The sequence below is a fragment of the Rissa tridactyla genome, chromosome 10 (genome assembly GCF_028500815.1).
Source record: "Rissa tridactyla isolate bRisTri1 chromosome 10, bRisTri1.patW.cur.20221130, whole genome shotgun sequence".
NCBI classification, from domain to species: domain Eukaryota; kingdom Metazoa; phylum Chordata; class Aves; order Charadriiformes; family Laridae; genus Rissa; species Rissa tridactyla.
Window position 1 is genome coordinate 16918537 of NC_071475.1, and position 17185 is coordinate 16935721.

Here is a 17185-nt window from a genome sequence, read left to right on the forward strand (position 1 = left end):
TCTGCTGTGAGGACAGGCTGAGAGAGTTGGGGTTGTTCAGCCTGGAGAAGAGAAGGCTCTGGGGAGACCTTATAGTGGCCTTCCAGTACCTGAAGGGGGCCTGCAGGAAAGCTGGGGAGGGACTGTTTGCAAGGTTTTAAACTAGAGCAGGGTAGGTTTAGATTAGCCATTAGGAAGAAGTTCTTTACAATGAGGGTGGTGAGACACTGGAACAGGTTCCCAAAGGGGTGGTGGAGGCCCCATCCCTGGAGACATTCAAGGCCAGGCTTGATGAGGCTCTGAACAATCTGATCTAGTTGAAGATGTCCCTGCTTCCTGCAGAGGGGTTGGACTAGATGGCCTTTAAAGGTCCCTTCCAACCTAACACATTCTATAAAAATAAATTCTATAAAAACCTGGTCCCTCTACACTCATCACAAAACATTTCTGCCTTATGTCCAATCTAAACCTGCCCTCTTTCTGATTAAAACCATTGCCCCTTTTACCAGGCCCTGGTAAAAAGTCTCCATCTTCCTTTACATGTTGAAAGGCCACAGCAAGGTCTCCCTGGAGATTTCTCTTCTCCAGGCTGAACAATCCCAACTCCTCCAGATTGGCAAGGTCCCTCTGGATGGCACCCCTTCCCTCAAGGGAATCAGCCACACCACTCAGCTTGGTGCCACCCACAAACTTGCTGAGGGGGGCACTCAATCCCACTGTTTGCATTGTTGAAGATTAAACAGGTCCCAGCATGGGCTCTTGAGGGACACCACTCCTTAATGGTTTCCAATTGGACATTGAGCCATTGGCTGTAGAAGTGGAGATGGTGGTGGGCCCACGGAAGGGCCCTTTTACCTACGGACACAGACATTGAGAAGCAAAGATGACATAAAGAAAAGGGAGTCTGTGGGGAAGCACCTTTCCTTCCCCAGGCTGGATGTCAGCCAGCACCTCCCTCTCCCGCTCATGGTCTCCCCTCCCCGTGTCCTCGCTACCCCACACCTATCCCTTCCCCGTCCCTTTGCCGAGGCAGCTGGTGGCACGTGGGGCCTCTGGTCTCCTCCTGCCACTCGTTGCTTCCTAATCATCTCACCCACTCCGGCGTGGGCTCCTCCGTGGGCTGCATTCCCTTTGGGGGAGTACCTGCAGTCCCTTTGGGGGAGTACCTGCCTCCGTGCAGCTAAATCACTATTTCTGTCCCCGCGGGAGGACATGGGGCTGTTTCCTTGCCTGTGCTGCGCTGGGCCGATGTGGCTAAGCCTCAGAGCTACAAAGCCACCAACTCTTTGGCTCCAGCTGCATTGTCCCCTCCCTGTCCCCAGCAGGAAGGACAGCTCTGCCTCCCGCCCGTGCTACCCATCCCCACCAGCCCTGCAACCGCTGCTGCCGGGGCAGGGGGACGTGTGCCTCTTTATAGCAAGGCAGTTTGCAGGCAGGAGAAGGCAGCGATTGCTTTGGATCCTTCCAGCCAGCGCCCGGTCCTCCGCCCTGCCTGGTCCTCCGCCCTGCCTCATCCTCAGCCCTGCCTGCTTGGCAGGGACCCAAGAAATGAGATTTAACATGCAAAAAATCACACAAGCTTTAACCCTTTCAAGACTGTTTTCTCCGTCCCAGAGCATGGCAGGGGGGCGTGGGGGGGGGGGGGGGTAGGGGCAGCTGGCTGGAGGGGCTGCCGGTGGCAGTGTCACCCCTCGTCCGGGGACCGGCAGGCAGAGAGGCAGGCTGGCATGCCACAGGGTGCATGCGCTACCCGGGGGCGTAACAGCTGTTCCTGCTGTCATCCTTGGCTGCTGCCTGTTCTTCCCTAGGGAAAAAGTTTCACCTCCAGGCAGGCTGTCCAACCTCTCCTCGGCCGGGAGCGGTCGTGCCCGGTGCCCCCCGGGTGGCAGGAGGAGGTAGGACATGGCTGCTCCCTGCTCTGCTGCCCCTTTTGCTGCCCCCCGGCACCCTCTGCTTGACTGGGACCGCTGGGGACATAGGAAATGAGGGGCTGCTCGAGTCCCACCCCCCCCACCCCCCCGGTGCCCAAATCAAAGCACCATGCCCTCGCTTTGTGGGGTGCTGCACCCCTTTGCTGGGCTTGTGGGGGGGGGGGATTTTTTGGGGGGGGGCATTGCATGCTTTCCTCTCCTGTGCTCTGGGGGGGCACAGGGTGGGGGGAGCCTTGGGGACACATTGTTGTGTGTCAGGGGCCCCTGATGAGGGGTGGTGGGGGCCAGACAGGGCTCTCCAAGCTCCCCCCGCCCTTCCAGTGGTGCTTTGTCCACTTCCAGCTCTTGTGACGGGAGTTTGTTGCGCAAGCGGCCGTGCCCCCATCGCACTTCCCCATGACTCCACGTCACGGGGCTGTATCTCCCCTTTGGGCTCCCTCAGGGGCTGGAGGGTGCCGAGGGGCTCTGCCCCCTGCCCCGAGCAGATGGGCAAGGCTGAGACATTTTGGAGGGAGAGGTCCTGTCCCCTCCTCCAGCCTGGCTGTGGGCTGGAGGCACAAGGAAAGCGAGGCACAGCCCAGCCAGACTTTCCCGGAAGGACAGCTCGGCACCTCTCGCCTCCCGCTCTGCTCTCCCCCAGGATTTTGCTGCAGGATTAAGGCTGCACTGGCCTCTCAGGGGGTGGCTCAACCATGGCCTCCAAGCGCCACGCACCCCCCCCAAAGCAGGTGGATGGCAAGGGCAAGAAAGCAAAGGGGGAAGAGGAGGATGACGCCTGGAGCTCCACCTTGGCAGCCCTGAAAACTGCCCCCAAGGAGAAGCCCCCCGCCACCATTGATGGGCTGTGCCCCCTGAGCACGGCACTGGGCGCCCGGGTGAGAGCAGGGCTGGGGTACCCGGTGGGGCTGGGACAGGGGGATGTGGGCAGACGGGATTGAGGGAGTCCCAGGGCAGCTCCAGCCCTGCTGACACAGGGCAGTCCCAATTTTCCTTGCAGACCCCCACTGCGACCCTGATGGGACAGTTCTGCACACACCCTCCATCCCCAAACGCTGCCCAGGTGCCAGCCCGGGCCATGCTGCTTGCTGTAGGTCTACGAGGACTACGACTGCACCCTGAACCAGACCAACATCAGCGCCAACAACAACAAGTTCTACATCATCCAGCTCCTTGAGCACGACGGTGCCTACAGCGTCTGGAGCCGCTGGGGCCGTGTGGTGAGTCCACCCCCGCACTGCTCGTCCCCCCCACCCCAGCTGTCCTCACACTGCCTTGGGACCCCCAAAGGAACCTGGTGGTCCCTATTCCTTGTTCCCGGTCCTAAAGCAAGCAACCAAGTGGCCCTGCTGTAGCCCCTTGTTGTGGGCACTTCAAGGACTTGCCTCCACACAATGGGGGGGAATATGGCACCTGTCACTGTGGTGACAGTGCATGTGACACCCCAGCAAGGAGTCCTGAGCTGGAGGACCCCCAGATCTGGTGCTAGTAGCTTGGCATGTTCCTGCTTGCTGCCCCACAGCCCCCCTGATCCCAGGCTGCTCCCCCTGGCATGGGGCTGGTGGAGCAGGGATGCAGGGGGGTGGTCCTGACCACTGCTGTCCACTGCCAGGGGGAGGTGGGCCAGTCCAAGCTCATGCCCTCTGCCTCCCTGGAGGCCGCCAAGAAGGACTTTGAGAAGAAGTTTCGGGAGAAGACCAAGAACAGCTGGGCAGCAAGGGACAACTTCGTTGCCCAGCCGGGGAAGTACACGCTCATCGAGGTGCAGCCAGGGGCTGGGCAGGAGGTGGAGGTTGCCCTCAGGGTGAGTATGCCGGGCAGCCTGGGTATCACCGCAGTGCGGTGGTCCTCAGCTCCCACCCCTGGCCCACTGGGCACCAGGATATCCAGGTGGGTCAGCAGGATGGAGTGGGTTTTGGAAGGGGTCTGGATGCAAGCTGAAACAGCCTGTGGGGCAGAGGTTTGGGGCTAATGGGTTGAGATGGAGTGGGAGAGCATCCTGAGCAAGAACCAGGGGAAGCTGGGTGGCATTGGTCATGGCAAGCGGAGGCAGTGCCTGCCTGTCGCTCTGCTGCCCAGGGGCCAGGCTGTCCCCACTGAGACGGGCAGCCCCAGTGCCGTGCCCCTGCAGCCTCCCGTGGGCTCGCAGGTGGCACAGTGATGTTGGGGGTCTGCAGGTGGATGACGTGGACGGGGGCAAGGTCTGCAAGCAGCGAGTGCGGCCTTGCACCTTGGACAAAGCCACGCAGGACCTGGTGTCCCTCATCTTCAGCAATGACATGTTCCGGGATGCCATGCAGACCATGAATATCGGTAGGAGGTGATGGCTGGCATGGGGTGGGTCTGGGGGCAGCGGCCAGTGGGTGCAGGGGGAGAGGCAGAGGTGCCAGTGGATTTTAGAGCATCTCCACAGACAGCCCTGCACCTGATGGGACTGTGGACCCCTCACTCTGGGTGCCCGCGTGTGCCCGTGGTGATGCTGGAGGTTATCGGAAGTAGCTGTGGGGTGGATGGGTTCACCTGTGCCTTCCCCTGTATCCCCGGCCAGATGTGAAGAAGATGCCGCTGGGGAAGCTGAGCAAGCAGCAGATTGCGAGGGGCTTTGAGGCACTGGAGGAGCTGGAGGCGGCGCTGCAGGAGCAGCCCCCCCAGGCCACCCGCCTAGAGGAACTCTCCTCCCGCTTCTACACCATTGTCCCCCATAACTTTGGGCGGGCCCGGCCACCCCCCATCAACTCCCCCGACCTGCTGCGTGCCAAGAAGGACATGCTGTTGGTGAGATGCCAGGGCACCTGGCAGGTGGCATCTGTCCCCAAGGAGGGCTCCTGCCTCTGGGGCAGGGAGGTGCTGGCAGGAGGCTGGGCTTGCCCTGGTCCCCCCGGCACGGTGCCCAGCACCGTCGGTGAGGATGTCCCTGGTCTGTGCCTGCCAGGTGCTGGCTGACATCGAGGTGGCACAGAGCCTGCAGGCGCAGAAGGTGAAGGAGGAGGAGGAGGAGGAAGTTGTCCATCCGCTGGATCAGGATTATGCCCTGCTCTGCTGCCAGCTTTCCTTGCTGGACCCAGCTTCCCGGGAATACCAGGTGCCACTTGTGCCACGGTGCCCTGTGACTGGGAGCACCCCAAAGGTCCCCACTGCCCCACAGGGACTGTGGGCATTACTGAGTTGGCTGCCTGTGGTGACACCGCTTTCCTGTTTCCCTCCCTGGCAGCTGATCCAAAACTACGTGTCGCAGACCGGACACAAGCTCCGCATCCTCAACATCTGGCAGGTGGCCCGAGACGGTGAGGTGAGAAGAAGGAGTTGCTTACCCCCATCCCACAGTGGGGAAACCCTGGTTGCACCCCAGGATGGAGCTTTGTCTGCATCAGGGCTCCGGGCATTTCCACCCAGGGGCGCCTGAGCCCAGCTGGCCAGGGGCAAACGAGCACCCGCTCCCCTGCCCCTCCAGCCTGGCTGGGGGAGTTGGGTGGCAGTCCCCCACCCCCGGGCACCCACATCTCCTTCCATGGACAGCCCTTAGCTCTGCATCTCTCCAGGACGAGCGCTTCAAAGCCCACAACCTCCTGGAGCACCGGCGCCTGCTTTGGCATGGCACCAACGTGGCGGTGATCGCGGCCATCCTGAAGAGCGGGCTGCGCATCATGCCCCATTCGGGTGGCCGCGTGGGCAAAGGCATCTACTTCGCCTCCGAGAACAGCAAGTCAGCCTGCTACGGTGAGGGTCCTGGGCCCACAGAGTTTGTGGGAGCCCATCTGCCTTCACATACCCCCTGCCAGGCAGCTACTGGGCATGCCAAGCCACTTCCCTGCATGCTGGGGTGGCCTGACACAAGCAGGTGGGAACGCCAGGGCTGATGCCACCATCCCCATCCCCTTCTCCCATGGCAGTGGGCTGCACATCCAAGAAGGTTGGTATCATGTTCCTGACGGAGGTGGCCCTAGGCAAGCCCTACCGCATCACCTGTGATGACCCCACGCTGCGTCAGCCGCCTGCTGGCTACGACAGCGTCCTGGCCTGTGGCCGGACGGAGCCCGGTGAGCCTGGGGCAGGAGAGGGTGTGGGGTCTGTGGGGCTGGGGGGGGTATAGGGTGGGGGGTAAGAGAGGCCAGATCTCAGGCTTGATGTGATGGTGGTGGGGGGTGTCTTCTTGCCCAGACCCCGCGCAGGATGAGGAGATGCTGCTGGATGGCAAGAAGGTTCTGGTGTGCCAGGGCAAGCCCATCCCCATGGCCACCTACAAGGACTCCTCCTTCAGCCAGAGCGAGTACCTCATCTACCAGGAAAGCCAGTGTCGGATCCGCTACCTTGTCCAGCTCCAGTTCTGAGGGTGCCTGGACACCCAGTGGCCCCATCCCAGCATGAGCTGGTGATGCCCACCAGCCCGGAGCACAGTGATCTTGACTCTCCAGCCACCCCACCTGGGCCTTGGCAAGGGACAGGCTGGCGTGGGGACAGAACCTGCTTTGACCGTGAATAAAAATGCTGTGCCTTGTACTGAGCGACGCTGGCACTTTCCTGCCCAGCCAGGTGGGATGGAGAGGGGAAGGATGGTGGTGGGTCCCTGCAGGGACAGTGGTGGGTGGCTCTGGAGGGGCTGCAGCCTGTTGTGGCCAGCTGGTACTGGCAGCCTTCAGGTGAAAGCTGGTGGCTTTGCGAGCCAGGAGCCCTCATCACCTTCGCAAGGCACATGGCTCGTCCCCATCACCGTGGCATCAGAGCTGCAGGGGACAAGCAAGATGTGCTGTTGTGCCTGGGCATGGATGAGCTCATCCATGGGTCTGGAGGGCAAGCGCCTGCCTCCCTCTGGTGCCACGCTTGGTGCCATGCTTGGTGCCATGCCTCCTGCCGTGCCCCCGCCTGGCTCCCATGCCAAGCCCCTCTCCACGCTCATGTGTGTCCGCTGAGCACCTGTCCGGGTCCCCGGGGTGCCAGGGAATGGCAACTCCCATCCGCATTATCCCAATGCCCCAGGGATGCTCCAGAGCATCCCTGCGCTGGCAGGGAGGAGACACCTCAGACCTGCCCATAGGTCTGTTTCCCGAGTCCTGGGGACCTCGAGGCTGAGCTGTCCTTGCAGAAGGACCAAGCCTGGCGCAGCATGTGGCACAGGGCTCGAGGACCCTGGTCCCCCCTTCCTGAGCCCCCGCCGGCTGCTAGGACCCAGCAGCTGTCCCCGTGGGACCGCCACGAGTGCAGGCAGCGCCCGGGAGTGACAGCTGGTGCCATCCGCAGCTGGCGGGCTGCAGGCAAACAGGATGACGAGCGGGTGACGGGGCACGGGGAAGGGGGAGCGTGGCCTGGCGCCGGGGCCGGCAGCCCCCGTTGTGCTGCGGGAGCGACGCCGATGAGAAGGACCCCGGCGAGGAAGGGAGCATCACCCACTTCCCCAGGAGCAAAGGTGCGCCGGGTCCCCCCCATCCACCCTGGGGTCCCCCCGTGGCCGGAGCAAGGAGCAGGGATGGGGCAGGCGGGTTTGTGCTGTCCCTCCTCGGGGCGAGGTGGTGTGGCTGAGGCAGGGGGACGGGGTGTCAGCCTGCACGGGTGCCCGCGGGTCCCTGCAGTGCCAGGTTGGGGACAGGTCAGGTGCCAGCCCTGGGCTAGGCAGGGTGCCATGACCTCGCTGGGCACCTCTCCCTGCTCCAGCATCTCGGGGTGTGCAGGTCATCTCCAGGTTTCTCTGTGGCTCTTCCTCATTTTGGTCCTTCTCCGTTATGCCCCATTCCCCTCCCCAACAGGCACGAAGAAGACAGTGGCCATGGCTGTGGTGGGGTTTCCCTCTAAGGGATGCAGGAGAAGAGCCCTTGCTGCCCAGGCACCGGTGCTGCTGGCTTAGACCTCCATGGGGATGGCGAGCCGAATGGGGCTGAACACCACGGACAGCCTAGAGCCACTCGCCATCCCTGAGCAGTCCATTGCCCAGGAGGTGATGGGCCTCCTCTGCATGATCCTCCTCACCCTCACTGCCCTGGTGGCCAACACAGTGGTGATGGTTGTCATTCTCAAAACTGCCCTTCTCAGGAAGTTCATCTTTGTCTGCCACCTCTGTGTGGTTGACCTTCTTTCTGCCATTTTCCTCATGCCCCTGGGGATCATCTCAAGCTCCTCCTGCTTCAACAGGGTGATCTACAGTATTGCTGAGTGCCAGGCCTTGATATTCCTGAATGTCTGCTTCATCAGTGCCTCCATCCTCACCATCTCCATCATCAGCGTAGAGCGGTACTACTACATCGTCCACCCCATGAGGTATGAGGTCAAGATGACGATCAGGCTGGCAGTGGCCGGAGTGATCTTCATTTGGGTCAAGTCTGTTCTCATCACTGTCTTGGCACTGGTGGGCTGGCCTCAAGGCAACGGGGCCACCAGTGCCAGCCGCTGCACAGTCTACTGGAGCCCCGGGGCCCACAAGAAGGTTTTTGTGATCATCTTCAGCATCGTTTGCTTTGTCCTGCCCACCATCATCATCTTTGCTGTCTACTGCAGTGTCTACCGCGTGGCTCGGATGGCATCCCTGCAACGTGCATCCGTGCCAGCACAGGCAGCTGCGACGAGACACCGATCCAATTCCATTGCCAGCCAAATGACTATCATCACCACCAGGAACCTGCCACTGCCCAGGCTGATGCCAGAGCGCTTTTTGGGAAGCAACAAGGCCATCCTCACTTTGGTCCTCATTGTGGGACAGTTCTTGTGCTGCTGGCTGCCCTTCTTCGCTTTCCACTTGCACTCCTCTGTCACCGCTGGCACGGTGGGTGGTGGGCACGGGGAGATGGTGGTCACATGGATTGCCTACTCCTCCTTTGCCATCAATCCCTTCTTCTACGGGCTGCTGAACCGCCAGATCCGGGAGGAGCTGGCCCGGCTCCGGCGCAGTTGTCTCAACCGGCCACTGGGCCAGGAGCTCTGTCTTTCTGTCTCAGAGGCCTCTGTCCAGGAAAACTTCTTGCAGTTCCTCCAGAGAGCGACTTCCACATTGGAGACCCACACCAGCTGCATCAACCCCAGCCCCAGGAACAGGTTGGACCAGACCAAGATGGCCTTCCCCATCCCAGGTCAAGTTCCTGAAGAGAGCAGCTGAAGAGCACAGGGCCCTGTCCCACCATGCTGGGCAGAAGGGTGGGCAGGGGACCTGCCAGGGACCCATCGGACCTGCTTGGACCCAGCCTCTTGGATTTGGAGGGGTCCTTGTTTGGGGTTTGCCTCTTCTCTGAGCTTGTGGTGGCAGACAGTTTCTCTGCCTGGAGAAGACAGCAGATCTGGGGAAGCCTCATCTCCCTTCTGCAGGCTGGGATTGTCTCTGGCTCCACCAGCCCAACCCAGTTGCATGGATGGGCTCTCCTTGGGACACGGGAAGCCAAAGGGCTCCTACACAGGGGCAGAGGAGGGAGCACCTCCTTCTCCGTCACCCCGCTGGGACCACTCGTGGCCAGCGGGGAAGAGCAGAGGTCCCTTGCACCCTGCCCAGGAGCAATGGCCCAGATAACACCACTAACACCAGTAACACCAGTGCCCTGGGCACCCCGCTGAGCCTGGAGGGTGATGTGGAGCCCTCCATCCTTGGCTGTTTAACCCAAAACTAACGTCTGAGTGGAGCAGCTCCTGTCACCTGTGGTCCTTATGAGGGGGACGGCACCCACGGGGCTGGCTCTGGCCATGTCTGTTTTTCCTGCTGGCATGGCAGCATGTTCTGCCCGTGGCCATGCCCGGCCTTGCCCTCTGCCCCCCCCTCCCCAAGCTGGCAGGGGCTGTCCCTCCAGGGGGGGGACACTGGCCAGCCGGGGGTCCATGCCAGGCTGTTTATGGACACAGCTGCCCAGCTGAAGCCCAGCCAGTGGTGCCACGTGCCAGCCGAACCGGGCTACTTGCCAGGGGTGCGCTGGGGTGGACGCAGTGGCACAGAGTGGGGGGGTGGGAGGGGGGGTTGTGTGGGGTGCCCCTGCGCAGCCGGAGAGGACCAGAAGCTGCTGTCCCCCTCTGGTCCCATTGCTTCTGCAGGGATTGGGCACCTTCCCATGGGGCGCCCAGTGCAAGCAAAGGGACTGGACCCTGCTGGGGGAATGGTGGAGGGGTACATCGCCCCCAGCCCACCCCCAAAAGGTCCCAGGGATGGTGCTGGCACAGTGAGTTGTAGACCCCCCCACCCCAGTAATAACTGGGGACTGGAGCAGAACTGCCCCATGGCCTCTCAAACTGCCCCATGGCAGGGAGGGGGCTCCTGGAAGGTCCCCAGAGAGATTGGGGCTGAGGGCCAGCACCCGCCCTGGCCACAGGGACACCCCTCTGGCCACCACCCTGTGTTCCCAGGAGCTACGGCTGCCCCTGGTGTGGGAAGGTGTCTCCACCCTGGGTGGGGGATATTATTATTTTTTTCTTGTAAATTTTATCTTTTTATTAAACCATTGATAAGTTACAAAGGAGGAAAAAATATAGACTTATATATACAGCATTTCCAAGCCAGCGGGGACCGGCTCTCGGATGGGGTTGCTGGGAGGTGACTTCCCTGGGGTAGCCCAGGGAGGGTCCCCCGCCAGACCCAGGGGACAGGGGACCCCCGGAGAGGCCAGGCAGCCCCTTATCTGGTGGGACCCACCATTTGGGTGCCAACCAGAGAGGGTGGGCAGGAGCGGGATGGCAGGGTGGGCAGGATGAGGGGCAGGAAGCAGAGGTCCCACCCCGGCACTGGAATTGGGAGAAGGGACCCCGAGCCGGCAGGGACAGCCACCTACCCCACCCCTCCATACCAGGGCACGTGGTCCCCGTGCAGAAAAATCGGGGAGGGGGGCACAGCACTGCCGGGACAGGCAGCAGACAGGGGAGCAGCCCTTTCCTCCAGTGGGCATCACCGATGGGAAGACCCTTCCCTTCCCTGGGGTGGGGGGCAATGGGGTCCACCCCCGGGCATGGGGCACCTGGCAGGGGCTGGGGGACAGGGTGGGCAGCAGAGAGGTGTCCCTGGCACAGGGCGGCCCCCCGGACCCCCTTGCCCACCCGCCGGCAGGGCTCAGTAGGGTGAGAACTTCTGCCGGTCAGCTTTCTTGGTGCCGTTGGCCGCCGAGATCTTGGTCGTGTAGGTGGCAGTGCCACCGTTGTGACCCGCCATGGAGGATGGGGACAATGCCAGGAAGGACACCGGCTTCAGGCCGATGAAGTTGGAGAGGGAGATAGTGTAGGGGGTGCCCAGCAGGGCCGGGGGGGCTGGGGCGACAGCAGGCAGTGCCGCACTGGAGCCCGGGGTGAGGGGCTGGGAGAAGCCCACGCCGAGGTCCATGGAGCCAGGGCCCGGTGGCACCTGGGAGGTAGATTTGGCCGTCTCTAAGCTGGGGAAGCAAGCAAGAAGGATGGGATGGTGAGGACCACGGTGACAGAGTGGGTCCCCCACCCCAACCTGTCTGTTTTCGGGTGCAGGGACTGCATGCCCCATCCCTTCCCACACAGGCCTCCATGGCACTCTCTGGGCATCCCACTGGGGAGGGCTGAAAAGCTGGGGCTCAAGCCCCATGTGGTCTCGGGTCCTGCACCCACCATCTCAAGCCCCCAAAGCACCACCCAGCTCACCCTTCCTGAAGATGCTGGGTTGGGGTGTCCCCCGAAAGCTGTGCTGGGGAGGTGCCACACCTCACTAGCAGCCAGCGTGTCTGTCCCCCCCAGGCTGGCACCTACCAGGCTGTGATGAGGTACTGGGCCAGGGTGATGCTGACAGGGGACCCCGTGATGGTCACGTGCCGCTCACTGGAGCCCTCGGTCTGGTTCCCGATCTTGATGTGGGCGCCCGACATCTGCCGGATCTCGCTGATCTTGCTGCCGTGCCGGCCGATGATGCAGCCGATGAGCTGGAGGGGCAGGGACCGGGGTGAGCCGGGAGCAGCCGGAGGAGCCACGCCGAGCTACCAGGGGGCTGACCTGGTCACCCCCTACGCCTGGGAGGATTGGGGAAACTGAGGCAGGCACCGGGAGGGTAGGATACTGCTTTCCTTGGGCAGACCCTGCTTTTTGGTCTCACTCAACCCCCCCTGGCTGGCATCGCTGAGCTGCCACATCCCAAGGCTCTTCCTTGGCATTGGCCAATCCCTTTCCCCCCTCCTGTGCCTCAGTTTCCCTTTTCTTCCAGCTCCTTCTGCCCCAGCAGCCCCTCCTGCTCCTGAGCTCTGGCAGCTGAGGCAGAGACTCCCCTCTGTGGGGCGGTGGGTGCTGGCCCATGCAAAGTGGCTGCAGGGTGGGACACATGGGTGGGGGCAAACTGTGGTCCCCCTCGCCATCCCCGGGACCCCACGTACGTCGTTGGGCACCAGGAACTCCTGGGAGCTGCTCTGGGAGCTGGTATCCAGGCCTGGAGGGAGAGACAGGGATGTTAGTGGAGGGGAGGTGGATCTCCAGCACCTCCATGCGCCCACCCCAGCCCCATGCTGGGACAGTCAGTGGCCATGGGGACAAACTTGAAGGATCCCTGGGGAGAGGCAGGGAGGATGGGGCATAGGCGCCAGTCATAACTGGTGCCGATGCTCCCCCATTGCAGGATTGGGGGGGCTTAAGTGGGTGCAGGGACACCAGGAAATCAAGGACAGGATTGTTCTGGGGGATAGGTAGCCATGCCGGGGAGGCTGGGACCAGAGAGGGTGCAGGGGATAGGGACACCCTCATGAGGGCCAGGTGTCTGAGTGGGTTAGGAGGGGCACCCCACAGCCCCAGCCCTGGGGGGTGCGTGGGAGATGCTCACCTGGCACCATGGAGGGTGCGTGGCCCAGGGAGGCGAAGGGGAGCGTGTGCCCTGACAGCTGCTGCAGCTTTGTCATCTGGCCGGGCAGCAGGAGGAGGAGGAGGAGGAAGGAAGCGTTAGGGGTGACGGCAGAAGGTCCCCTGTCCCCTCCTGGGGATGGATGCTGGCACCCAGCGCCTCCCAGGACAGGCATCCCTGGCAGCACCCATCCCGGCAGGCACAGACCCGGTACCCACAGGAGCAGGGGTGGGATGCCACAGGGACAGACTCACCTCCGCAGGAGAGACCCCGCTGTACTGGCCCTGCATGGAGAAGCCCTGGAGGGGGAAGGAAGAGGCATCAGTGGGGGACCAGGCAGGGACCCCCGCCTCAGGTCACCCTCCAGGGGCAGGGAGGCCACCCCAAGCCCACCAGAGCTGCCCCTCGCCAGCAGAGGCTGGGCCCCCCGGCCACCCCGTGCCCCCGGGGGGGCTGCAGCCCCTTACCTGGTTGGCAGAGAGCAGGATGGTGCCCAGGGAGAGGCCAGGGTGGTAGGGGATGGTGGCCCCCTTCGGAGGCGACTGGAGAGGGAGGGAAGGAGGTGGAGGGGATGAGAGACTAGACCGAATGGCCCCGCAGCCCCCTGGACCCCCTTTGCCCCCCCTGCACCCCCATAAGCTGGGCATGGCCCCCAGCACTGCTGAGGCAGGATGCTCTTATGGGCTTCTGTGCAGAGGGACCCCGGTGCCCAGGTCCAGGTGGGCATGGGAAACCCCTGGGAGGGGGGGCAGGCAGCATGTGCCCCCCCCGAGTGGGCACGAGGCTTGGTGGGTACCTCCAGGATGACGGCGCAGATTTGCCTCACACACTGGATGATGGTGTCTGGCACCCCTGAGACGGTGACGGCCCGTTCAGTGGAGTTGGGCAGCAGGTCGCCGGCCACCTGCACCTGCGCCCCCGTGCTCTGGGGGGGAAAAGGGAGAAAGGGAGATACTGGGGTGCCTCAGCCATACCCCACCCGCAGGCTCACACTTCCCCTGTTCCCTCCTTGGCCCCTGGGGACCTTCGCAGGATCCACAGGGTGATGCTCCACTCCTGCATCACCTTCCACAGCCCGTGCAGGACTGTGGCAGCCCCCGTGCCAAGGGCTCTGTGCCCCCTGGGGAGAAAGGGGAGCCTGCACCCAGGGGACCCTTAGTTTTACCTCCCGGATCTCCCGGATCTTAGCTCCCGCCTTGCCGATGAGCGAGCCACACTGACTGGCCGGGATGACGAGGCGCAGTGTCACCGGCGCTCTGCCTGCTGTTGCCCCATCGCTCCCTGCTCCCAGGTCCTGCGAGGGAGGGGGGATGCAGCATCGGACCCCCCAGGAGCCCTGCATGGGAGCAGCTGGCGGGGATGTAGGGGGGCTGCCTACCTCCTCCAGCTTGAAGGCGATCATGGAGACGGCACGGAAGACGGCGTCGGTGGAGCCAGTGATGGTGGTGATGCGCTCAGGGCAGGAACCCTCCGAGATGGTGATGCGCGCGCTGCTCTGGGGACGGTGTCACACCCCATCAGGGACATCGCGGGCCCTGAGCTCGATGTCCTTCAACCCCCAGGGAAGGGCTCACCGGGGGTGGCCTCAATGCCTGCAGACCTGGGCTCTCCCCCTCCCGCCTGCCCCAGGCAGCTTCCCCACGATGCAGCCATGTCTCCCCTGGGTCCACTTAGGAATGGGGGGGGCCAGGGCTGGGCAAGTGGGAGCCCCCAGGTGCAGGCAGGACAGGCAGCAGGACCCGGCAGCCCCCCAGCACACCCTTACCTGCTCTCGTATCCTCTTAACAGTCTCTCCTTTCTGCGGGGAGAGGAACGGGGTGGGTGGTCAGGTCCAGGGGAGCCCGGGGCTGGCGGTGCCCCGGACCCCAAATCTTACCTTGCCGATGATGCTGCCGATCTCCTGCAAAGGCAGAGACGAGGGTGGCTGCGTCAGCAGGCAGCTCCCTGCCTGCCACATCCCTCCTCTGCCCACAGCCTGGCTGACGGGCAATGGGCAGGCCTTGCCCCGCAGCCATGGGGAGACTGGGTGGCTTGATGGTGACACTGGGGCATGTCAACAGGCCCCTCCCTGGCTTAGGGTGGGGGAAGAAATCCCTCTGGGAATGCTGTTCCCAGGGGAATGTGGTGCAGGGGAGGAAAGCAGTGTGTGGCAAGGAGCTGGTGCTCCAGCATGGCCCCCACCCCAGGCATTGCTGACCCCCCGAGCAGCACCAAGCCCCCCCGCCGTTACCTTGCCATGCATGAGCATGCGTAGGGTCAGTGTGATGCTGAGCTCTGTCTCCTCAGGGCTGCCGCCCACGCCGCTGGCTCCGTCTGGCGATGCCATGGCGGGAGGGCGAGCTGAGCCTGCGGGACACGGCGGACTCCAGAAAGGGGGGAGGCCCCAGCTAATCCCCCCCCAAATCTGCAGCTGGTAAAGTACCTATGGCTGGGAAGAGGGGAAACTGAGGCAGGGGCAGCACTGTGCCCTCCTCCAGCAGGAGAGGCTTCCACGGCCCCGTGGTAGCCCACCAGCATCCCGCACCCCTTCCGGGAGCTCCCCAAAGGGACTGGCCACCACACGACTGCCTGGGCCTGCAGGCAGCTGCCTTGGCCGGAGCTGGCACCGCACCTTCATGGGGCCAGGAGCTGGACGGATGTTGGGGGAAAAGCATGGGGAGCACGGCTGTAGGACGGGGTTCAGTTTGCAGTTGGGGTGGTAGCACATGGGGTGGGGTGGGCTAAGGGTGGCCTGGGTGGCCTTGCAGGCTGTGCGAGCCTTCCTCTTCCTCCTCCTCCTCCTCCTCCCTTCCCCCTGCCCATGCGCAAAGCCCCAGGGGAAACTGAGGCAACCTCCCTGATGGGTACCCCCAGCCCAATGTGAACCATGGTGTGATGCACAATGCAGGATGCCGCTGCACCCTGTCCCCCCCCAGCACCCCCCCAGACCCTGTGCCCACGGGATGGGGGCGGCCGGGACCCTGCGGTGCCAGCGGGAGGAGGACAATCGCCGTGTGTCCAGGCACGGGTGGGCGGCAGCGGCGGCACCGCTGGCTCCCGGCAAGTCGGGTGATGCCAAGCGGCTTTGAAACAAAGCACCCGTGTTGGGGCTGGGGCCCATGTCTGCGGGCACGGCGGGGGGGGGAGGGCGGGGGCAGTTATTTTAGGTGTTGGCAGGACTCGCCACCGCTACGGCACATCTCCTGCATCAGGGTGATGGGGGAGGGGGCGGGGGGGGGGGGGGCAGGTTGGTCTCCTCTACACCCACTAAGTGCTACAGCTTGCACCCCCTGGGGCGGTTTGTATCCTCCATCTTCCACCGGGGGCTGGAAAAAGGGGGAAAGGCTGGGGAAGTCGGAATATTCCTGCTCCCAATTGAGGGGGGCCTGAAACGGGGGGGGTGGGAGGGGATGTACCCCCCTGTAACCCCCCCCTCCCCGCAGCAGCCGGAGCCGTGCGTGGTGCCGGCAGGGGTGGGCAGCAGGGACCCGCCGGGGACAAAAGACCTCACTGGGGGAGAGAAGGACGAGGCTGGCGGCGGGGCCACGGGTGTCCCTCCACTGCCACAGGCACTGCGAGGGGTCCGCGGGCAGGGGGATGCTCTCCCCCAGGTGAGCCAGGCCGGCAGGGACGCCAAAGGCCCCGGTGATGGGCACAGGCCACCTGCCCTGTCCCCGTCCCACAGCTAGCATCGGGACAGCCGCGAAGCTGGGCACCGCCCGTCCTTCGGGGCACCTTCGGGTGACAAAGGGTGGTAACGGGGGGGAGGGGGGGCGGGGGGGGGCAGGAGGAAGCCCCCACCCCGTCCCTGGGGGAACCTCTCTCCGCTCGTCCTCCCGCCCCCCCCCGCCCCGAGCCCCCCGGCCCCCCCGGCAGCGGGCCTGGCGGGTACCTTTCCGTGCGCCTCGTCCCTCCGCCGCCGGCCACCCCGCTCAGTGCCACATTGTCCCCGGCGGCGCCCAGTGACACCCGGGGCAGGAACAATGAGCCGCTTGACAGGCCAGGGCCAGGCTGGCAGCCCCGGCCCCCACCCCGGTCCACGCCGGGGCCCCCCTCGCTCTTCCCCTCTCCCACATCCCTCCCTCCGGGATCCTATTACAGCGGATAAGAGACACTAAAAGGAACAATGCACCCTGGGTAAGGCCATCTGCCACCGCTGGGGACATTCCTGCCCCCCCCCCTCCCGTCCCCCCCCCCCCCGCTTTGGCTCACACATCACCCCTCTTTGTAATTGCGGGTGTTTTTTTTTTTTCCTGGAAGCCGATCAGCTGGCAGGGATCGAGGGCTCAAGGACACCGGAGCGGGCAGGGACAGGGCGGCTGGCACCCCAGGGCCTGCTGGCACCCGGGGGTGCTTCGAGGGGGGAGTGCCTGGCAGGCTGGGGGGGGTGGGGCGGGAGGCACCCCTGTATGCGGGGGCCGGGGCCGCAACGGGGGAGCTAAGCTGGCGGGGGGGCAAAGGATGCTCCAGACAGGGGTCCTGCCTCACTGCCAGTGCTGGGACAGGCTCCTGTGCCCCTGGCACTGCCCTGTACCCCCCCCACGGGTGTCCTGCGCCCACAGACAAC

At 63.9% G+C, this 17185-nt stretch overlaps 3 protein-coding genes across 4 annotated transcripts; 2 read left to right on the forward strand and 1 right to left on the reverse strand.

Moving 5' to 3' along the window:
* The first annotated feature begins 1718 nt into the window (after positions 1 to 1718).
* On the forward strand, positions 1719 to 6404 carry PARP3 (poly(ADP-ribose) polymerase family member 3). The gene is made up of 11 exons (XM_054216727.1): positions 1719 to 1874; positions 2551 to 2785; positions 3002 to 3127; positions 3520 to 3711; positions 4085 to 4220; positions 4456 to 4682; positions 4840 to 4989; positions 5119 to 5196; positions 5447 to 5624; positions 5798 to 5944; positions 6066 to 6404. The coding sequence occupies exons 2-11, from the start codon at positions 2603 to 2605 to the stop codon at positions 6233 to 6235; spliced, it is 1587 nt and encodes a 528-aa protein (XP_054072702.1). The 5' UTR covers positions 1719 to 1874; positions 2551 to 2602; the 3' UTR covers positions 6236 to 6404.
* A 752-nt stretch (positions 6405 to 7156) lies between these two features.
* Positions 7157 to 9758, forward strand: LOC128915876 (probable G-protein coupled receptor). The gene is made up of 2 exons (XM_054216728.1): positions 7157 to 7308; positions 7646 to 9758. The coding sequence occupies exon 2, from the start codon at positions 7750 to 7752 to the stop codon at positions 8983 to 8985; it is 1236 nt and encodes a 411-aa protein (XP_054072703.1). The 5' UTR covers positions 7157 to 7308; positions 7646 to 7749; the 3' UTR covers positions 8986 to 9758.
* A 314-nt stretch (positions 9759 to 10072) lies between these two features.
* On the reverse strand, positions 10073 to 16658 carry PCBP4 (poly(rC) binding protein 4). Of its 2 annotated transcripts, none has more exons than XM_054216704.1 (13): positions 16511 to 16658; positions 14870 to 14985; positions 14516 to 14539; positions 14405 to 14437; positions 14018 to 14134; positions 13805 to 13933; positions 13436 to 13564; positions 13107 to 13181; positions 12894 to 12938; positions 12622 to 12697; positions 12182 to 12234; positions 11568 to 11737; positions 10073 to 11224 (listed from the first exon to the last, which is right to left on the reverse strand). In XM_054216704.1, the coding sequence occupies exons 2-13, from the start codon at positions 14963 to 14965 to the stop codon at positions 10909 to 10911; spliced, it is 1263 nt and encodes a 420-aa protein (XP_054072679.1). In that variant the 5' UTR covers positions 14966 to 14985; positions 16511 to 16658; the 3' UTR covers positions 10073 to 10908. The 2 variants fall into 2 exon arrangements, with proteins under 2 accessions (XP_054072679.1, XP_054072680.1); XM_054216705.1 differs by having other exon boundaries at positions 14870 to 15067.
* Positions 16659 to 17185: the final 527 nt, after the last annotated feature.

What these genes read in the sequence shown, in the direction of transcription:
- PARP3 (XM_054216727.1), top strand. Translation starts at nt 2,603, where the DNA reads ATGGCCTCCAAGCGCCACGCACCCCCCCCAAAGCAGGTGGATGGCAAG. An exon ending in CCAAGAAGGACATGCTGTTG is followed by an intron (nt 4,683 to 4,839) that starts GTGAGATGCCAG and finishes TGTGCCTGCCAG; the next exon opens with GTGCTGGCTGACATCGAGGT. An exon ending in CAGCTTCCCGGGAATACCAG is followed by an intron (nt 4,990 to 5,118) that starts GTGCCACTTGTG and finishes CCTCCCTGGCAG; the next exon opens with CTGATCCAAAACTACGTGTC.
- LOC128915876 (XM_054216728.1), top strand. Translation starts at nt 7,750, where the DNA reads ATGGGGATGGCGAGCCGAATGGGGCTGAACACCACGGACAGCCTAGAG.
- PCBP4 (XM_054216704.1), bottom strand. Translation starts at nt 14,965, where the DNA reads ATGGCATCGCCAGACGGAGCCAGCGGCGTGGGCGGCAGCCCTGAGGAG. An exon ending in TCGCCTTCAAGCTGGAGGAG is followed by an intron (nt 13,934 to 14,017) that starts GTAGGCAGCCCC and finishes CCTCCCTCGCAG; the next exon opens with GACCTGGGAGCAGGGAGCGA. An exon ending in GCGGGGTCTCTCCTGCGGAG is followed by an intron (nt 12,698 to 12,893) that starts GTGAGTCTGTCC and finishes CTGCCCGGCCAG; the next exon opens with ATGACAAAGCTGCAGCAGCT.